The sequence below is a fragment of the Colletotrichum chrysophilum genome (assembly GCF_026319265.1).
Source record: "Colletotrichum chrysophilum strain AFK26 chromosome Unknown scaffold_101, whole genome shotgun sequence".
In the NCBI taxonomy this organism is placed as follows: Eukaryota; Fungi; Ascomycota; class Sordariomycetes; order Glomerellales; family Glomerellaceae; genus Colletotrichum; species Colletotrichum chrysophilum.
Window position 1 is genome coordinate 66112 of NW_026517388.1, and position 19153 is coordinate 85264.

The window sequence follows — 19153 nt, forward strand, 5'->3', positions numbered from 1 at the left end:
CACGTGCTGCAGCACGCAAAAGGTCCTCTACGCTGTAGGCCTAGCGTCTCCACGCTCTCCAAAGTGTTAGCAAATTGCGGGCACCCGGTCCCTTACTGCTGCTGATACGGCCGCTGCTTGCCGAAGCGCCACGCATTGAGTACCCCGCCATCTGAGCACCTCAGTCACAGTCAGTGTGGGCAGGCGCATGTGGTGGTGGTAAGAGGTACTCTCGGTGCAGCAGATTTCTGGTCAGCTCTATTGCGCCCGATTTAGAAGGTCCAGTCCGGCGTCATGCCCCGCACCTCATTGTTGAACGGCCTCGCCCGCCCTCAGACTATTCGAAAGTTTCTTCCTACAACTCCCAGACTTCTCCCGTGTTGGCAAACGACTCGGATAGCTAACGCTCGCCGTCCCTACCTTACCCAAGCAATACAAGCTCACCAAGCTCGCAAGATGGCTCCCCAACTTGACGGCTACTTCAAGCAGGTCGACACCGATGCCGACCACTTCATCGAGCGCCTCAGGAAGGCCGTTGCGATCCCTTCGATCTCTGCCGACGTCGCGCGCCGTCCCGATGTCGTGAAGATGGGCGAGTGGCTCGCCGCCGAGCTCAAGTCTCTTGGCGCTTCCGTCGAGCTCCGCCCCCTCGGCGAGCAGCCTGATAAGCCCGGCCTGCAGTTGCCCCCCGTTGTGCTCGGTAGATACGGAAACGACAAGAACAAGAGGACTATCCTAGTCTACGGTCACTACGACGTCCAGCCCGCCGAGAAGAGTGACGGCTGGTCTACTGAGCCTTTCGAGCTCTCCGTCGACGAGAAGGGCCGCATGTTTGGTCGCGGTTCTACCGACGACAAGGGACCCGTTCTCGGCTGGTTGAACGCCATCGAGGCTCACCAGAAGGCCGGTATTGACTTCCCCGTCAACCTGCTCATGTGCTTCGAGGGTATGGAGGAGTACGGCTCTGAAGGTCTCGATGATCTTATTGAGGCCGAGGCTAAGAAGTACTTCGCCGATGCCGACGCCGTCTGCATTTCCGATAACTACTGGCTTGGAACTGAGAAGCCTTGCTTGACCTATGGTCTGCGTGGCTGCAACTACTACTCTGTTGAGATCTCCGGCCCCGGCGCCGACCTCCACAGCGGTGTCTTTGGTGGTACTGCCCAGGAGCCCATGACCGACATGGTTCGCGTCTTGGGTTCCCTGGTTGACACCGACGGCAAGATCCAGATTCCCGGTATCATGGAGCAGGTTGCTCCTGTCACTTCTGAGGAGGAGGGTCTCTACGATGGCATTGCCTTCACCATGGAGACTCTCCAAGAGTCTCTCGGCAGCAAGACCACCATCTTTGAGGACAAGAAGCCTACTCTCATGGCGAGATGGCGTTACCCCTCTCTCTCCCTCCACGGCATAGAGGGAGCCTTCTCCGCCCCTGGCGCGAAGACCGTCATCCCCGCCAAGGTCACTGGCAAGTTCTCCATCCGTACCGTGCCCAACATGGAGATCGACCAGACCAATGAGTGCGTCTACAAGTACGTCAAGGAGCAGTTCGCCAAGCTTGGCAGCAAGAACACCATGAAGGTGTGGGCTCAGCACACTGGCAAGTGGTGGGTTGCGTCGCCCAAGCACTGGAACTTCACTGCTGCTGCCAAGGCTACGGAGCGCGTGTGGGGTGTCCAGCCCGACTTCACTCGCGAGGGTGGAAGGTAAATACAATTCGCCCACAGATATGATAATAGTTGCTAACCATTCACAGCATTCCCGTTACCCTGACCTTCGAGCAGGCCACTGGCAAGAACGTCCTTCTGCTGCCCATGGGTAGCTCCACCGACGGTGCCCACTCCATCAACGAGAAGCTGGACAAGCGCAACTACATCGAGGGTATCAAGCTTCTGGGTGCCTACCTGCACTACGTTGCCGAGGAGCCCATGGCATAATTGATCGTGTGACCACAAGGAGGGAGGAGGCAAGCAACAGTAGATTCGGTAGCGTACATAGTCAGCTGCTTTGTACGGCTAACGACGGGCCCACACTGGCCCGCAGCCGATTATCTGCCGGCACACTGTAGACGCATTTGTCGCGTGGTAGTGTACCGCTATTCAGGAAGTTCAAAGTTCAGGTCATAGGCGAAATAATCAAATACCCAGTTCAATCAAATTATTCGTGCCCAAGTTAAATCTATGTATGTGGGGGTATTAGTCCGTAAGATGTCATACTGCGCGTTCAGCGTGGTGGTATATCGTATCCGGTAAATCGAGCCAAAGAAACAAAACGCCGGTGTGGATGATGAGGTGAAGCCCAAATCGGCTCGGGATATCTCGTGGAGTGGGTGGGTATCGGAGCTTTTCTCCACGCGAAAGCTCTACTTCTTCCGGGCGGCGGCCGTCACCCGGCGGCTCCGCCTCTTCGCCACCACCTCCGGGTCCCACGTTCCGGAGAACATGTCTTCAAGATCATCCTCGTCCTCCGAGTCCAACTCAATCTCTTCCTCGGGCTCGGAGGAGTCCTCCCCCGCGGACCCTTCCCCGCTCTCCTCGCCTTCGCGCTCCGCATCCCCGGCGATCGCCTTGTCCTTGGTGCCTCCCATCACCTTATCCTCGTCACTCTCGCTCTCGTCAGACACCCCATCCTCGTCTTCATCGGGGGAGCCCCCCTGCCCCGGGGAAACGTCCTCCCAGCTGCGGAACGGCACCACGCGCTCGACCTCGAGGATGAACTTGCCGACCTTGTACTTCTGGCTGAGCTCCTTGGCGTCGACGTACTTCCAGCCGAGCTTGGCGCTGCACAGCAGGCACGTGATGTCGGCGACGACGTGCCAGCCCGTGACGAGCTGGCGGTTCTCGCACTTGCCGATGCGCACGTTGGCGAGGGTGCCGGGCCCCGCGGGGCCGGAGTTCCTGGTGGACGAGGGCGAGGCGGGCGTGGGCAGGGCCGTGGGGGAGACGAGGTAGGCGCGGCCGTAGCGGCCGGTGAAGCCCTTGGAGACGATCTGGGAGGCGAAGGCGATGTCGCTGGAGCAGGTTGAGCACCGCAACGTGTCGGGCTGGGTGCGGGTGATGGTGAGGGCGGCGGGTTTGGGGCGGGTTTGTCGGCGGGGGCGCAGGCGGGAGGGCGGGATTTTGGTGTCGGCGGGGGAGGTGGGCGATGAGGTTGTGATGGTGTCTTGGTAGGGCGGCGGAGGAGGGCTGTTTGGAGGCGTCGGGGCCTCGTCTGTTGTCGAGGATGTCGGCGAGGAGGAGAGGGAGGGGATCTGGCTTGCTTCTGGCGTTAGGGTTGTTGTCGCCGTCGTCGTTGGTGGTGGTGGTGGTGAGGATGGGCGGCGGCGGAATGGGAGGTTGAAAGAGGGGAGGAGGTAGGTTGGGAACGTTGGGCGGGAGACGATGATGTTTGGCGCCATGGTTCCTGGTGTTTACTTTTTTTTCGTTTTCTTTGTATCTCTCGAGGATATGCGCCCGAGGTTGTGTAAGTTGCGCAACGCCTCCGGATACAGGTCCGGACGGGCACGATATGCGGGTGGAGGACAGAAAGAAAGAGGAGCTATGTTCGTTGGGAGAGATTGCGGCGCACGATGGAAGTAACAGTCGGGAAGCCAAACATGACTTTTTTTCTTCCTTTGGTGTTTGGTGTTTGATATGTAGGTGTTAGTCGGTCCGGGACCATAGGCGTATTGATAAGGAAATCTTGGGACGACGCCGGGCTGGGTTTGCTTGGGTGGTTATTGCTGTCACGCCCTGGGCTGCGCGACCGGAGAGGGTCCGTCAGACGGCTTGGTTCGATGTCAAAGATGGTGTGGGCTGGGCGTACTTATTGGTCAAGACCGGGTTGGAAGACAGAGTCAGGTAGGCACACCCATTCGTAAGGATGGAAGACAGCTTTTCGGCACGAGACGGAGGGCAGGTCAGGCTGGCTTGAATGACTTATGGGCCGGCCGCCTGGCATCAGGTTTGGGCAGGTTGGGGATCGCGCGCCAAAAACGATGTGTGTGTGTAATTCCTTCACGGCTGCTGCGGTAGTTAAGGTACTTCAAGGGTAAAGGATAAGGTAATGGGCCATGCGTTCTCTCTCTTTCTGGGTCTCAAGGTAATGCGGCCGGCGCGCCGTTGCGACGGCTGCCCCCGCCTTGTTTTGCGGTGAGGGACGGTGTGTGAGAGATACTACGTCCTAAGGTCTGGGCGCCGTTCCCTTTTCTGACCTCTCGTCTCAAACGATTACATGTAAGCTGCGCAAGTAACCGTTGTATTCGAGTTCGGCTTGCAATGCTACTCCATTCGGGGAACGCTGAGGAGAAAGGTGAAAGAGAGAGGGGGCAAAACATGAGCTTGTCATGCCAGATCCTGCGGAAGCTTTTGGCGACTGGCTGAGTCGTTCATGAAGGGTGAACCTGTGACCTCTACCTCCTCACAAAGTCCGAACGGAGCTTGGGAGAGAGGGCAAATGGGACATCTGCTGGCCTGGCCTGGCCTCCTCTTCGACCCCCAACCCCCTCTTCCTCCGACCAACAGTCTCAGACGACCAGCGCTCGGAGGTTGCGGGCGGCAGCATGTCGCATGAGCGATCAGCGGTCGTTAGGCTTGGGTAAGGTCAGTCCGGTGTCTGCCCCCACCCTCCAGGGCGTTATCGATAACACCTTTTTGGAGGACGTGAGCCGATAAGATGCGTCGAGGTGGAGAAGCCGCACCATCCTTGGATAGTGTAGTCGGTGCCGGCAATGGGAGAGGTTGCAGTTGGTTTGTCAACGCTCGGCGACCCTTCCCAATATTCTTTGCTGTGTCACTCGAGATTTCCTCCTGGTGGTGCTGGTTGGACGGGAATGTGGGTATGATCATTGATCACCTCATTCGATAGTCAAGCCCCGTCAGATGTGCTCCAAGCCAACGACGACAACGGCGACGGGTGTGCGGCAAGCTTTTGGGGGTCCATTTCCCCCCTCTTTGGGAGACGAGCGAGAGAGGGGAAGGAGAAAGTTAAAGGGCTTCTAGAAGGAGCGAGCTTCTGTTTCGCTATCAATCTTACGAGTCGTGATGTTGCGATATTGCACGCCCTGCCGGAAAGCTTCTGTGCGTCCAGAGAAGGTTCGGGGTATGGAGCAATTGACACCGAAAGTTTTGCTTGGTATCTTTTGCACAAGTTGGACAAGACGGTCATCTGAGCCATTGAGTTGCTGGCCTGCTGACCAACCGCAGACGCCTCCGGGTGATTGCAACCGCGGCGACAGTCTAACATAAACCACATTCTCGTTCTGATCTACGATGGTTCTTGAACAGCTTTGGATATTATTATTAGGCGATATGATGGCACTTCATGTTTATCATTAGCAAGTAGCAACAGCTAAACCGCCCCGTTCATGCCATGCCAGTGAGTCAAGGGGTAACGGGGTCGATGAGAACCCCGGAGCCCAGGCAATGATGACTCGCAATCGCGAAATGTCAAGTGTGGGGAAACGGAGCGGCTGGGCGCGGTCAAGTGACCCGAACAGAAACACCAACACCCCGGAGAGCACACATCTCTTTGACGCAAAGCTGGGGAATCGCACCACGTCTACCCCAGTATTTCCGCCGTATACTGACGTTCTTCGCAAGCTGGTGTTCGGTGACGAAGTGCTTGTCACGGCATTCCTGTGATTAATCAATCGACCAAGGTAGACCGGATCCCGTCGAACGGTTCGTGGGCTCCTCCGACCATGCCGGGCTCCGGGGCGGGGGATCGCTGCATTGACGGTCGCGGGTTGCCCAGGGAAAGGGAGCCACGTTGTTGTCCGTGGAGCGTTTGGACCGTTTTGACTAAAGCTGTGCGACGGCACGGCGAGCGTTTGTAATAGACTTAAGGGACTCAAGACAACATCACGCAAGCCAAGGATAAGGCGACCCTTGGCCTCTAAGGTTTGGGGGATGGAATGGGTTCTGGGCAGTTGGAGTTTGGCGCAAAAAGGCCAACCATAAGCACACCGATCGATCAGAAGCTTCCACGGTTATCTGCTGATACGATGATCTGCCTTGTGCTGGACCAGATGTCGGCGTATGGTGTGCGATTACCTCAAACTGCTCCAGCCAAAGTCTAGGGGATCCAGAGGGGTTACTCATTCTTGTGGAATCCATCACTAAGAAGAGGCAAACTCCGTGATGCAAGAACAGGTCAGGGTTCTCCGTGTACACCGTCCGCCAGACACTGGGCTTGGGCTGGCTGCAGGTTGGATTTTGGGCTCGACTGGGCTCGGTTCAGCGCTGTCCACGTGCATGTGAACTTGCAGCTCCCCCCCCCCCCCCCCTTTCCCTCACTCCATCCCACGGCCCTTGTCGCTGTCTGTTATGCGATTGGCACGCCGGTCCAAGTGCCAAGCGCCGCGCCGGATCCGGATGAGGAGCGTCCAGCCGAATCGCGATTGTTGGCGGCGGTTGACTGGCTTCGTGGATGATCAGGTAGTTAGGCAAAGCCAAAATCCATTGAGGTTGAGGAGATCACGACTTGACCAGCCCAAGGACGGAGAAGGGCTTTGAATTGGCGGCGGGATGAAGGGGTAGACAAGAAAGGCAGCCAATGTGACGCGGCGCAGTGGAAAACGTGCTTGACAGTGCAACATGTACGGGGCGCCGCAGTGGGCTCCTGGCCGGTTTCGTAAGCCCAGAGGCCGTCCGCTCCGTGCTACCGTGGTGGACGACGCTCTGATTAGGGGTCCCGGTGCGGCAATCAACAAGAAACTGGGGAAGTCGATGCGTGATCATCCTGCAATTCGTCGGGGGAGGGTGTATGATGCTTGGAATCTTCGCGAAGGACCAACAACAGGCTCAGACTCCAGACAATGGCAAACATGTTACGCATCAAATGCCATGCCGTGGAGGTGCATTGCCATCGAGAGGACACTGGCAAGAGAGGGGGGAGCATGGGTGGTCGCGCCATCAAAGAAGCGGAAGGTGGAGATGGCATGGCTGATTATGACTGTTCTGTGTGGTTCCAGTGCTGCTGGGTGGTTGTGCCGTGGCCGCTGGTGGTGCAGCAACTGGTCCCCTTCCCACGGTGCCCCCGTCTCCGCCACGCTGGACGTTTCCACGCTCTAGGACTCCGCTGTGGTTTTAAAGGTACTCGCCGGCCAGTCTCACCCACTGACCTCCTGCCCTTCTCCTCCCACACCGTTCTTCACCGCTCGCAAAAGAAGGTACCCCTTCGCTCCCGCAACAACCGCCGTTCGCAACGCAAAAAAAAAAAATCTCGACGACCTCTCCGTCTCGACAAGCAAGCAATCAATCCGCTGTTTACAGCCTCACCGCCAGACAATCTAATAGCTCGATCATCCAAACAAGTCTCTCACGACTCCAATCCAACTCTCCGAATCCAATTCAACCTTCTCGATCACGATCAATCCCACCCAATCTGTCGACCGGTTCCGAATCTCCGAGAACCGCACCTACCAACACCACATCACAAAAATACACCGAGTCAAGACCAACACCCCCAGGAAATCAATCGCAATGGCGCCAATGAGACAGCAGAGTAATTACAGTAGTAGTAATTTTGATGGCGAGGCCGTTGTCCGTCAGGCCAATGTCCTTGCCAGCTGCTACATCGTCGACTCTGCCGCGACTCTTCGCGGTCTCCACTACTGCACTACCGGGGCCGCAGGTACGTCGCATCCATTCCAATCACCCCTTCTTCAGCCTCATCTTCAATCAACTCGTCGATCACCTGTCTCTCTCTATCCGTCCCCGCCCCCACACTTTCCAACGTCTCACACACTCTCTGGCATGCATGAACCACGACGCTAACCATCCCACTATCAACAGGGGCCGAGTGGTATTCCTGAGGTCCCCTCCTCAGGACTACCATCACCTCCATCAAGCCCCCCCCTCGCGGCCATAACGGCATCCAACCAGCTCGCGCTGCTTCCCAAAGCCACCAAGCAGCGCCAGCAGCCCGGTAAGAGGATCAGCCGTCGAGGGGGGGCAGCACTTACGATCAGGGAAGAATGTGAGAGATTCTTTTGCGAGTCCATGAAGGCTGTGTTCCGCGGTGAGAGGGGCACTGGTCCGAATGGCTCCGGCCTGACGGGTGTTTATTCTATGCAAACTCCGCCGTCCGACGAGGACCTGGCTGTTCAGCCCCACTTTGGCGGGCGTGAGACCGATACAAAGGCTCCCGCACCCGCCACGGCGTGGATGGAGGTCTGGGACTTTGCCGGCGGCGCGAGTTTCCGGGCATTTGTGGCGGACGACGGGGCTGAAAAGTCCCTGTTTGCCTTGTATGACAGGAACGTCATCGGACGTGACCTGAAGCCTGCGTACGTTCACTTGAGATTACTCACGATCTATTACATGCTGACCGTTATCTAGGCTCATGGCTCTGATGGAGTTGGTTGACGGTCCACTGGACTGCCAGCATCTCGTCATCTGCATTGACCGAGGCATCGAGGAGGAAGACGCGAAATCATTGATGAAGAGCCTGCAGTGGGTGGGCTTCGAGCTGACGACGCTGGACCGCTGGGCGCATGATGTGGACGTGACGAGCAACAGGTGGCTGTTCATGGGCATGGAAATCTAGTACATGAACAGCTATCTCTTGTGTTTCTTCTGTTTTCATGAAAGCTAAGGCAGTTGGGAGTTTTCGGCTTTGATTCACTTTTTTTTTTCTGCGTCTCGCGCATCTCTTCTCCTTTTCTTTCGGGAACAGCAAAAGCACAGGATTCACCAGCATAATCGGAAACAGAAAAGGGAACGCCATCAAAAGCAACGGTTCGACAAAAAGAGAGGGATCTGAGTCTCATGTTTCAAGGCATTTCTTTTTCTGTTTCTGGCAAAAAATTGGGGGCCGGCTGTTTCTTACCTTTCACCCATTTCAACTTGGCTTTGGAGTTCCTCACTGCCGGTAGGGGTTTCGTTTTCACATTGAGTTGTTTACCTGTCCGCTCAAGGGGGTCGGTTTGATTTATCACTGAGGAGGAGGAATTGCACGTTTCCAAAAACACTGGCATGGGATCATGACACAAAGTCTTGTTTGGTTGTCGTTCTTGTTTGTAATCGGCGTTCGCGTCAGATTGTCCACACAAGTCTTCCAGGCTTTTCTTTCCGTAACGTAGCGTTTTAACAGCCACAACTTCAAATCAAAAATTGTTGATACAAAAAAAAAGAAGTGTCTATTTGCTTTTGGATATTGTTCTTCATGTCTTCATCCCACATCTCTTGATGTACATCCCACAACCATCAATATCTACACACTGGTTCCTTTCAAACGCTCGCCTCAAACTGCCTCACCTTCAGCCCCTTGCCGGCCAGGAAATCCTTGACGTCCTTGACGGTGTACTCCCCGCGGTGGAACATTCCGGCCCCCAGCGCGGCGTCCGTCGTCGTCTTTTCAAAGACCTCCTCAAAGTGCATCGGGTGCCCGGCCCCGCTGGACGCGATGACGGGGATCTTGACGGCGGCCTTGACCTGGCTGACAAGCTCGAGGTCGAAGCCGCTGTTGGTGCCGTCCTTGTCGATGCAGTTGAGCAGGATCTCGCCGGTGCCCATGGCCTCGACGGCCTGGGCGAGCTCGACGACGTCCATGTCACGCGTCTCGCGGCCGCCCTTGATAGTGCAGGCGTACCAGCAGTACTCCTCGCCCTTGGGGCCCGGGTGGGCCGTCTTGATGATGTTGTGGCGGGTGGCGTCGGGCTTGGGGACGTAGACGCGCTTGGGGTCGACGGAGACGACGACGGCCTGGTTGCCGTAGGCCTTTGAGATCTGCTCGATGGCGGTGTTGCCGAAGAGCTTGCGGCCGGCGCCGTAGTACTCCTCCGCGGCGAGGACGGCGTCGGAGCCGATGGAGACCTTGTCGGCGCCGGACTTGAAGTACATGGTGGCGATCTCGAGGGCGGAGACCTTTGTGCCGTCGGTGTCGACGGTGTCGCGGATGCCGCCGCCGATGGTGAGGGGCACGAAGACGGTCTCGGCGGTGCGGCGGAGGATCTCGAGCATGGGGGCGTCGGCGAGGGGGCAGTCGCGGAAGGAGGTGATGTTGAGGAAGGTGACCTCGTCGGCGCCCTGCTCGTAGTACTTGCGGGCCATCTCGACGGGCTTGCCGAGGTTGCGGACGTTGCCGCCGTCGGTCTTTTCGCGGACGTCGTACTGGTCGCCCTTTGTGACGACGAGGTCGCCCTGGTCGTTTGCGCGAACGTCAAGGCAGGCGATGACGCGGCGGGTGAGGCCGTCCTGGAAGGGGAGGGCTTCCGGGGACGGGGTCGTGGTGGAGGAGGCCAGGGCGGCGGCGCCGGAGCCGTCGAGGAAGGCGCGGAGGCAGCGCAGGCCTGCGGCGCCGGACTTCTCGGGGTGGAACTGGGTCGCGAAGACGTTGCCGCGGGCGAGGGCGCCGACGAAGGTCTCGTCGCCGTAGGTGCCGGTCGCGACGGTCCAGCCGTCGGCCTCGAGCTGGCCGCGGACGTAGGGGAACTTGTAGGTGTGGACGTAGTAGTACTTGGACTCGGGGCGGAGGTCGTAGAGGGCGGCGCCGCCGGTGTTTGCGCTGTTCCAGCCGATGTGGGGGACGGACTTGCCCGTGGAGGAGTCGAAGGCGTCGAGGCGGCCCTTTGCGACGCCGAGGCCGGGGACGGCGGGGTCCTCGAGGGAGCCCTCGAAGAGGGCCTGGAGGCCGACGCAGATGCCCATGAAGGGCTTGCCGGAGGCGATGTGGGCGGAGACGGCGGGGAGGAAGCCGGCTTGGGAGAGTTGGGAGAGGCAGTGGCCGAAGTGGCCGACGCCGGGGAGGATTAGTTTCTGCGCCGGAGGAGAGGTTGTTAGCTCATTGCCCGTTATAGTCTGTAAGAAGAAGCCAAAAGGGATCGTACATCTGCTGAGGCAACATCTTCTGGCTTCCTGACCCATTCGACCTCGTAGCCGACCTTCTCGATAGCGTTGACCAAGCTGCGAACGTTGCCGGCGACATAGTCCAGCATGTGGACCTTGTTCGACATGGCGGGCGGTTGTTTAGTTCGTTCTTCTGGGGTTGGTAGAGGGAACGTAGATCAATGCTCGATAACGAATGGAATTCAGCCGCCGGAGAGTGTCGTAGCTCGTTAAGTAGTCGTCCGGTGGTGAGTCAAAGGTGGGATGAGTCCCGGTCACTCGTAGAGCGTAGGGCGTCCTCTGGGAAATTTACTTGCGATGGCGGGGCAGAGGGGTTGCGATCAGTCACAGTTCGGCCGGCCGTTGTTTGGCTGGTGCCCCGCATGGAGGGGCCCGCGGCCCCTGCACTGAGGTAATCTGCCGGTTTGCTACTGGGGAAGCTGGCTGGTAGGGGAAGTCTGCTCTGCGATTTCGTTTTTGAACCCTTGGAGCTCTCCCGAAATTTCCTCTTCTTGCAACATTGCACTCTACGTCACTCGGAGCCGACCAATGCTTTGAACGCAAGCTGTGACTATTTGGCGATTGCGCCTTGAGTGAATTTCGAGATCGCAGTAGCAACGCCAAATGCACGAGTCCCAATACACGACTAGAGTCGTCTTCCACAGGTCGACGCGGTAACGATGGCGAGCAACGCGGCGCCGACGGACGCTGTTGCGCCGGTGATGGCGGCGGCCGCGCCCGTGGACCAGCCCCTGCGAGCGCCCAGCCATCTTGACGACGCCGATGAATCCGAGTGGGAGTACGAGTACTCGACCACCGAGACCGAGGTGGGAACTTCGCCATCACGAGACGAGCGGACGAAGACGGCAGGCTGCTAACGCCGCGCAACTTTAGACATACTACCTCACCGTCGACCTCTCGATTCCCCAGCTCCTCACGCGAAGACGAAACGCGCCTGTATCCGGACGCGGCGGGTATCACTACAAACACTGGGCCGGCCCGCATAAGAAGCCCGATGAGCCCAAGCACCACCGCATCCTGTCCGACGACGAGAACGACGATGAGCCCGCACCCGAGGTGGAAGACGACGGCGACATGGAGCAGGGCCAGATGGACCCCAGCGCGGACAAGGGCGACAACAACAACGCCGCCGGCGCCGCGGACGATCTGGGCGAGTCGGACGTGGCGGCGGACATACAGATCCTGGACCTGCACTCGGACAAGCCCATGTTCGCGTACAAGGGCAAAGTCTTCGAGGGCCAGTGGGCGCGCAACCTGGGCACGGAGGTGCTGTTCGCGGAGCATGACGCGGAGGACCCGTTGCCGTCGCTGCGGCACCTGCCCGGCGGGGTGGACATGCTCGCGGCGAGCTGGGCGCGGATCAACACGACGGAGAAGCGGCTGCAGCCGCGGCACGAGGCGGCGGCCAAGGACGACCCGCTCGAGGAGATACGGCGGCAGCACGGGATTCACATTCCCATCACGGCGGACAAGACGGGCGAGCGGAAGCGGCAGACGAGGTTCCTGGAGAACCTGATGGCGCTGAAGAAGAAGAGGGGCGAGACGGACGAGGTCACGGTGTATGCGCACGCGGCGCCGAGAGCAGCTAACGACGGCACGAGCGGGCGGAGGAAGAAGAGGAAGCCGCTGCCTGATGGGCGGCCTAGCAAACGCCGAGGCCGCGGAAGGGGAGGGGCGGATGTGGCTGCGGCGGCCGGAGCCGGGGCCGGAGCTGGAACCGCGCTGTCGACGCCGACGCCGGCATCGTGGACGGAGCTGGGAGGGCCGGCTGCGGACAAGGATGCGGGGGCGGGCATCGACGATGACGAGGATGGGAGCGAGAACGACTCTGAAGATTACGAGGAAGTTGAGGAGTGATGACACGAGAGGATATCGAGATAAGTTTTGAGCTACTGAGCTTGGCTTCCTGATCGGACCATTGAGAGTTTGGGAGGATGTTATGCGCCCTTCTTCTGAACTTGGAGATGGGAAAGCTGGCGAATGCGTTTGGCTGAATTGCCATTTTGCTTTGAACTTGGGGAAAATCATACAGGCACGAATTCCCCAGCACAGGCAAGAGTTGCAACATATTCGGATGAGGCGGTAGGATGAAACGAGAGCGCTGTGGCTCGAGTTGCTTCGTGGGCGGGCATATCCTGGGATGTGTGCCACATGAGTATGGGCGGGAGAGACATGCATGGCCGTGGCTTGCATGATGTGGTCAGGCTGGAGCGTGGAAGGGAAAAAAGTCACGGCTGGGAGGGGTGGTGTCGTGGACACCCGACTCGCTCGACGACATGGGAAATCCTATCGAAAGCCAAAGGCTAGATGACGAACTGGATCGCCGTGAATGCGCGACTTGAAAAGACAAATTAGGTGTTGATAGAAGTCATGATGCGGAAGTATCCTTTAGAAGGTAGCGGTGTATTCCCCGAAAAGCATCGCGGAAGGGGGAAAAAGCCTCAAGTACCGAGGCAAACGTAGTTCAAAATACCAACTTTTACATCAGGCAAAACGAAAAATTCGAAAACATCGCAGCGTCTAGTGCTCTTGCAGTGTGAAGCCCCATCCTGAGAACCCCATCATCCCAGCATGTCATTCCATCTAAACCGCGCAGTTCGGTGGTCCACCCAGCTTAACAGCCAGTCTGCCAGCGTCCACCGCCTTGCCAGCAGTCTTGCTAGCTCACATGCAATTTCCGTTAGGCCAAAGCCGCTCGTGATGCGAAATGTTTCCAACGGCGACCGGGAATCGGACGGCGGCGCCCCCCTTGCTGCAAAGGGGCAGCAGGGTATCGTCCAACCACACCGCAGTTCCTGACTGACCGGCACTCAAACACTCAGTTGGTGGAGTCGGCTGGAGACAGACGACACCGCCAGAAGGACGGCAGAAGAGAGGGAGAAGGGGGGGGGAAAGGAATCAGCAGGTGGCAGCGTCGTAGTGAGTCTGCCGCCAAGGCGAACACTGCAGAGACCGAACTGGGCCCTCCTTCAGCGCACTCTATCGAGCATCGTTCTGCCCCCTCGTGGGAAATCTGCAGGGATTTAACTGGTTCCCGCCGATCTCGAACCCTTTTTCCTGCCAGGCTTTTGGCGGGTGGCGGATGGGGGATGTGCAGGTACAACGGCGACTTTTTGATGGGAAGTTTCAGTGCGGCGAAGAGATGGACTTTGAGATGGATCGTCGGGTTGTACGAAGGGACAGAAAGAGGCAGTTGATGTGATCTGCTATTTAGTAGTAGATAGTAAGTGCTATAGACAGCACCATCTCTCCTACTGCTCATGTGAGATGCCCGACTATCTCTGAAGAGGGCAAAGGCGATCGCCGGTGGCTGAGGGAGGGTTAGGTGACTTTGCAACGCTTGGCTATGCTAGTCTCAAGACGGCCACTTTTGGAGTTGCTTCCGCTACGGCAACGGGTGCTTTTCGAAGACGATGGCCCGCGGACACCAGCAGTGACAAAGCATCCTAAAAAGGGTTTCCGGTTGTTTTTCAATGGGCAGAGTCGCGTTCCGCGGCCGGCGCTGAATACGATAGGCTGCCGCGGGACGGCTCCGACGGGGTCCACCGCAACTACCGGAGCTTCCGGGTTTGCCGCTACTGGTCGAGACAGGGACTAAAACTTAAACACTTGCAATGAGTTGGGAAGAGAAGGACGAATGAGGTGGTATGGTTGTTTGGTACTTTGAGTGCTTGTGTTGAGTGGTGATGCAGCGGTTGCTGTTGCTATTGCTCGACTGCCATGGTTCAGTACTACCAGATGTACGAAGATGAGAAATGTGCCACTCTGTTACATTCCATTCTAGTGCTTGAGTTCTCTTGATTTCTGTTGATGCTTGTCTTGACATCTCATCCAAGATGCACTCCTACACTATGCCTTTCAACTTGTTCAAGAACTCTCGCCAGCTGCCACCCCGGCAATGTATCTGTACTTCTGCATGTCTTCCTTACGGTGTCGGCCAGATCCTCACAGAGTCTGGTTCGGGTTAGCGTCTTAAACAGACAACCAGTCGGTGGCGGCTGCATTGGCCGAGCCCGGCCAGGGGTGGTCACCCAGCCTTCACGACCAGGTGCAGCGTCCCTGGTGCCTGTTGCCGCTGCCGCGCTGAAGTGTCTGCTGCCCAGCTGTCACTGCGCTGCCAGGTGTGCTCCCGTCGGTCGCTGTCCATGTAATGCCCGACAGCGCAGCGTGTCAGCGTCGCCCGCATGCGCATGCCTTACAAGAGGTATGGTACATCCCAGCTCCCCTTTCCCATCCATCCCGTCCCGTCCAAAACCACCCCGAAGCTTGCTGCTCCCCTCCTCTCACAAACTTTCCCTTGAACAACGACACAAAACACCGTCCACGGGGCCTCAGCGTCCACTGGCCATGCGTCTCCGCTCGACCCCCTTCCTCCCTCCTACCTCCTGACAACCTCATTGCTGCCGACGACGCTTCCAATCCCTCAGCTCCCCAAGGTTGTGATGCTGTGCGAGTCCCCGCTGGCTTTCGCAAGACGTGCCGGCATCCCGAGACCCCTCCGAACCATCACTAAGCCTCCGTAACCAGCTCTCAGACTAAGAATCAACTAAAAGCAAAAGCCCTACACCTCGCCCGCGGCCAGTCCGTAACATCGCCAGCTCGTCTCTCCTTCAACCACCTTTTCCTAAACCTGCGAACAGGCCTGGAGCCGACTCTGCGACTTTCCCGATGTACTACCTACGCCGCATCACCATCTTTCTCGCTGTGGTGGGCTCCATTTCCTTCCTGGCATGGTTCCTGCCACGGTACCTGAACCCCAATCCGCCCGACCCGGCCAAGCAGCGCGAGGACAAGAGATGGATCAGCAGCAGTCCCTACTGGCTTGATCGCCAGGCCTGTCGCTGGCTGAGTCTCTGCGGCATTCACCATCTGTCATGGGATCCTGCGGCTCTGCTGCCCTTCAAGAACGACACCGACGGCGACGAGTTGCGCCTTGAGCTCAGATCCCTGTACAACGACGAGGGACGGCACAATGGCTGGGAATCGGTCTCCAGGAAGAAGGCGCCGCAGGACAAGACCGAAGCGAAGACGCTGAAGGAGATCCCCGACTATGTCCTCAAGTATGCGCCGCTGGTTCACCTTTACTCGGGCGAGAACTTTTGGCCCGCCGATATTGCAGAGCACATCAAGCACATGACGCCGTACCTTGAGAGGCAAGCTTTGAACCAGTCGCTGCTTCTTTCAGACTTGCATCAGCTTAACAAGGAGGACGGAATGGTGTACTTGACAAGTGACGACGACGTCGAGCAGAGACCTGAGTGGTTACACAGCCACGTCGGCATACCTGAGCCCTGGAACGACGAAGAGGACGGCGGTGAGGACGACGGCCATGAGGATCTTCCGACAGAAGACCCCGACCGGTCCGACCGTGTGCCATCATCTCCTCTCGAAGACACGACGTGGTTCGATGTCTCTCGCGACCACCCAGTCTACCGCATCTCAGACCCTCGACGGTTCCCACATTTTGTTCCTTCCGCTCGCACCGGCAGCTTCCAAAACCGGCGCCGAGACCAAAAGCCGCTGCCCCCGCCCGACACGCCTACCCACAAGCCCGATCAGGAAGGCTACTCCAAGGCCCCCGCCGTGCTCGTCCTCGTCGACAAGGGTTCCGGCATCGTCGACGCTTTCTGGTTCTTCTTTTACTCGTACAACCTCGGCCAGACCGTCTTGACTATCCGCTTTGGTAATCACGTTGGCGACTGGGAGCACTGCATGATGCGCTTCGAGAACGGCGTGCCCCGTGGCATCTTCTTCTCTGAACATGAAGGCGGCCAGGCTTACACGTACCACGCAGTCGAGAAGCGCGGCGACCGCCCAGTCATTTACTCAGCTGTTGGATCTCACGCCATGTACGCGCAGGCAGGCGACCATCCCTACGTCTTGCCGTTCAAGATGCTCAAGGACGTGACCGACAAGGGCCCTCTCTGGGATCCCGCCAAGAACGCCTACACGTATTGGTATGACTACGCTCAGGATCTGGATGAGGACCTTGACGACGATCTTGACGATGAGGTTGATGTGGCGAGCGGTCACCGCAAGGAGAACCCCACCAGTCTTGTGCCGACGGCAGAGAACCCCGACGCGCCAACATCCTGGTTCCATTACGCCGGGCCGTGGGGTGACAAGCTCTACAGTCTCGCCGACATGCGCCAATGGCGTCTCTTTGCTCAATATCACTACGTCTCCGGTCCTCTGGGGCCCAAGTTCAAGCGCCTCGATCGCGAGAAGCTCTGTATCACCACCCGCTGCCGCATCCTCGACAACCTGAAGCCAGGACAGACCTGGTACAGCTAGACGAAGCATGCGCTTTCCTTGAACGAAATCTTTCTGGTATCAAAATTGGGAGTAATGGAATGAGAGGGACAGACGGTAGATGAGACAATCCTCACTGGAATCACTACAAACACACACGATCAACGTTCACTGCGACGATCGCGGCCTTTTTAGAGGTTTCGCATATACATTCACGGACACGCTCGTTTATGACTTCATGTAGATATGGTTGGGTGCGACACCAGGCAGCGCCGCTTTGGCGCGCCCCCATTGGGGCCTTTGGAGTTTTTGCGGGTTACTCGGTGTTTTGCATTGGAATTAGCTTGGGATTGATACCCCCACGATACTGAATAGAGATCAAAGTTGAAAACATGTGCTATGCATTGCTGGTGGATATGTTGCGTCGTGACAGGAGTATTCAGGGCGGAGAAGAGTAGGGAGGCCGTCTGCGATTATTCGACTGATTTTCGTCTTTATATATTGAGACAGTCATGCGCTCTGGGTCTTGATCGACAGCGAAATTTTACAGTTGCATTTAATATGCTTGTCTGGGCTGATGGCACGACGGTCTTTGTGGAAACTTCGGGGGCTCCATGTCACAGAACTTGCGCTTTTCATCCTAAGATATGATGACCTTGGTCGACTGTCGTCCGTCTTCGGTATTTGATATGTATACGTGGACGGAATAAGCGGCTTCGTCATGTTTGAGGACACTTGACAGTCGTCGTTCAGGGTGAGCATGACGTTTGACTGGAGGCACCCTGGTCAGTGTCTTCGCGGCGATGGTTGAGAATGACGCCAAGGACATATAATTCCATATGATTTTGGGAGATTTGTTCTTGTCTTTGGTATGTTTAAATACCTTTGCTTTGGCCCTTGGGTAGGCATCTTGGCTGAGAAGATCTTTGGGCCTTGTGCAGTTCATGGTTTTGCGTTGTACTTACTGCTATACCCTCTTGTTTGTTCAAAAGCCGTTCTGTAATTGTCGAAATCTACTCTCTACGACATACTCCTGCATGACATGTTTGGCTGCTGGAAGCATCTTCTTGATGTGTTGAATCATGGAATGCTGAATCGCTTGTGGTTCGAGCATGTCGTACCTGAGGCCCATCAGCTTATTGACGTTAATTCTAGCTCTCTAGTTTTACACGGTTGCTGGGTGTTGTTTACAATACTCAATGGGGTATCCCGAGTATGGAGCTACCATATCTGCGCTTATGAGATGTGATGTAGTAGCTAGCTGTCAACGATCTCCTAGATCGTTACGAGCTTGGTGCCTGTCCTCAGGTAGATCTGCTTGTAGACGTGCGGGACACGGAGGCTTATCATTGTGGATGGACCTCATCCTCTTGGGATCCTCGCCAGATTTATACTCCAGTACATGTAGCAAGGAAAGATAGAACCACCAGTGTCTGAAATCTTTGACTTTGTTCGGACCGGTAGGCGAAAGAACGGTTGAGGTAATTCTCTATAAAGCGCGGATATCTGTTCACATAGGTGGCAACCAAGACAAATAAGAATCAGCTCTCCGAGCTTTTTCATGTAAATGAGGTGATTTTAATAACCTTGAGATGCGGAGGCTCTTCTTTGTGCTGTTACCCTAACTTTGGATGTAGACATGGCATTATCTCCGTCTTCCTCTTTGACTGTCTGGAGAGTATTCTATTAGAGTCGTACGTGGTGGTGCTTGATGCGGATGTATGGGGTGAGCGTCTTGGAAAATGACCGAAGAAGGTTGTCGAGACTTCCTGGCAGTTTTTGATGAAACATGGACACGCCTCGGGCGTCGCGACTTCTCTGATTTCTGGCATGTTCCTGGTCGACGGAAGGTGTTTAAGCCGTCTTTATATGATACTGCCAACTTGTCCGGGCTTTGGACGATGATCTGGAGGCAGGGTCTGCGGCAGGTTCAATCTTGTTCCGGTCAATTGGCCGCAGTGGTATGGGGAATAATCTTTTGGATATTCAAGATTTGCTTGCTGGGTCTCTGGGTTTGTTTGATGAACAGGACGCATGGTTGTCCGCAATGGTCATGGTACCAGTACATGCGTAACTTGAGTCCTTCATGAGCT

At 57.0% G+C, this 19153-nt stretch overlaps 6 protein-coding genes across 6 annotated transcripts; 4 read left to right on the forward strand and 2 right to left on the reverse strand.

Moving 5' to 3' along the window:
* Nucleotides 1–435: 435 nt before the first annotated feature.
* Nucleotides 436–1916, forward strand: DUG1 (Cys-Gly metallodipeptidase; the record flags this gene model as incomplete). The annotated part of the gene is made up of 2 exons (XM_053182663.1): nucleotides 436–1685; nucleotides 1736–1916. 2 exons carry the CDS (start codon nucleotides 436–438, stop codon nucleotides 1914–1916), a joined length of 1431 nt encoding a protein of 476 aa, XP_053033386.1.
* A 425-nt stretch (nucleotides 1917–2341) lies between these two features.
* On the reverse strand, nucleotides 2342–3376 carry COL26b_009950 (uncharacterized protein; the record flags this gene model as incomplete). Its single annotated transcript, XM_053182664.1, has 1 exon — nucleotides 2342–3376. The coding sequence occupies one exon, from the start codon at nucleotides 3374–3376 to the stop codon at nucleotides 2342–2344; it is 1035 nt and encodes a 344-aa protein (XP_053033387.1).
* A 4066-nt stretch (nucleotides 3377–7442) lies between these two features.
* Nucleotides 7443–8508, forward strand: COL26b_009951 (uncharacterized protein; the record flags this gene model as incomplete). Its single annotated transcript, XM_053182665.1, has 3 exons — nucleotides 7443–7593; nucleotides 7789–8248; nucleotides 8301–8508. 3 exons carry the CDS (start codon nucleotides 7443–7445, stop codon nucleotides 8506–8508), a joined length of 819 nt encoding a protein of 272 aa, XP_053033388.1.
* Nucleotides 8509–9191: 683 nt separating this feature from the next.
* COL26b_009952 (uncharacterized protein) lies at nucleotides 9192–10915 on the reverse strand (the record flags this gene model as incomplete). The annotated part of the gene is made up of 2 exons (XM_053182666.1): nucleotides 9192–10718; nucleotides 10790–10915. 2 exons carry the CDS (start codon nucleotides 10913–10915, stop codon nucleotides 9192–9194), a joined length of 1653 nt encoding a protein of 550 aa, XP_053033389.1.
* A 552-nt stretch (nucleotides 10916–11467) lies between these two features.
* COL26b_009953 (uncharacterized protein) lies at nucleotides 11468–12665 on the forward strand (the record flags this gene model as incomplete). Its single annotated transcript, XM_053182667.1, has 2 exons — nucleotides 11468–11614; nucleotides 11682–12665. The coding sequence occupies 2 exons, from the start codon at nucleotides 11468–11470 to the stop codon at nucleotides 12663–12665; spliced, it is 1131 nt and encodes a 376-aa protein (XP_053033390.1).
* Nucleotides 12666–15476: 2811 nt separating this feature from the next.
* On the forward strand, nucleotides 15477–17102 carry COL26b_009954 (uncharacterized protein; the record flags this gene model as incomplete). The annotated part of the gene is made up of 1 exon (XM_053182668.1): nucleotides 15477–17102. The coding sequence occupies one exon, from the start codon at nucleotides 15477–15479 to the stop codon at nucleotides 17100–17102; it is 1626 nt and encodes a 541-aa protein (XP_053033391.1).
* Between the last annotated feature and the right edge of the window lie 2051 nt (nucleotides 17103–19153).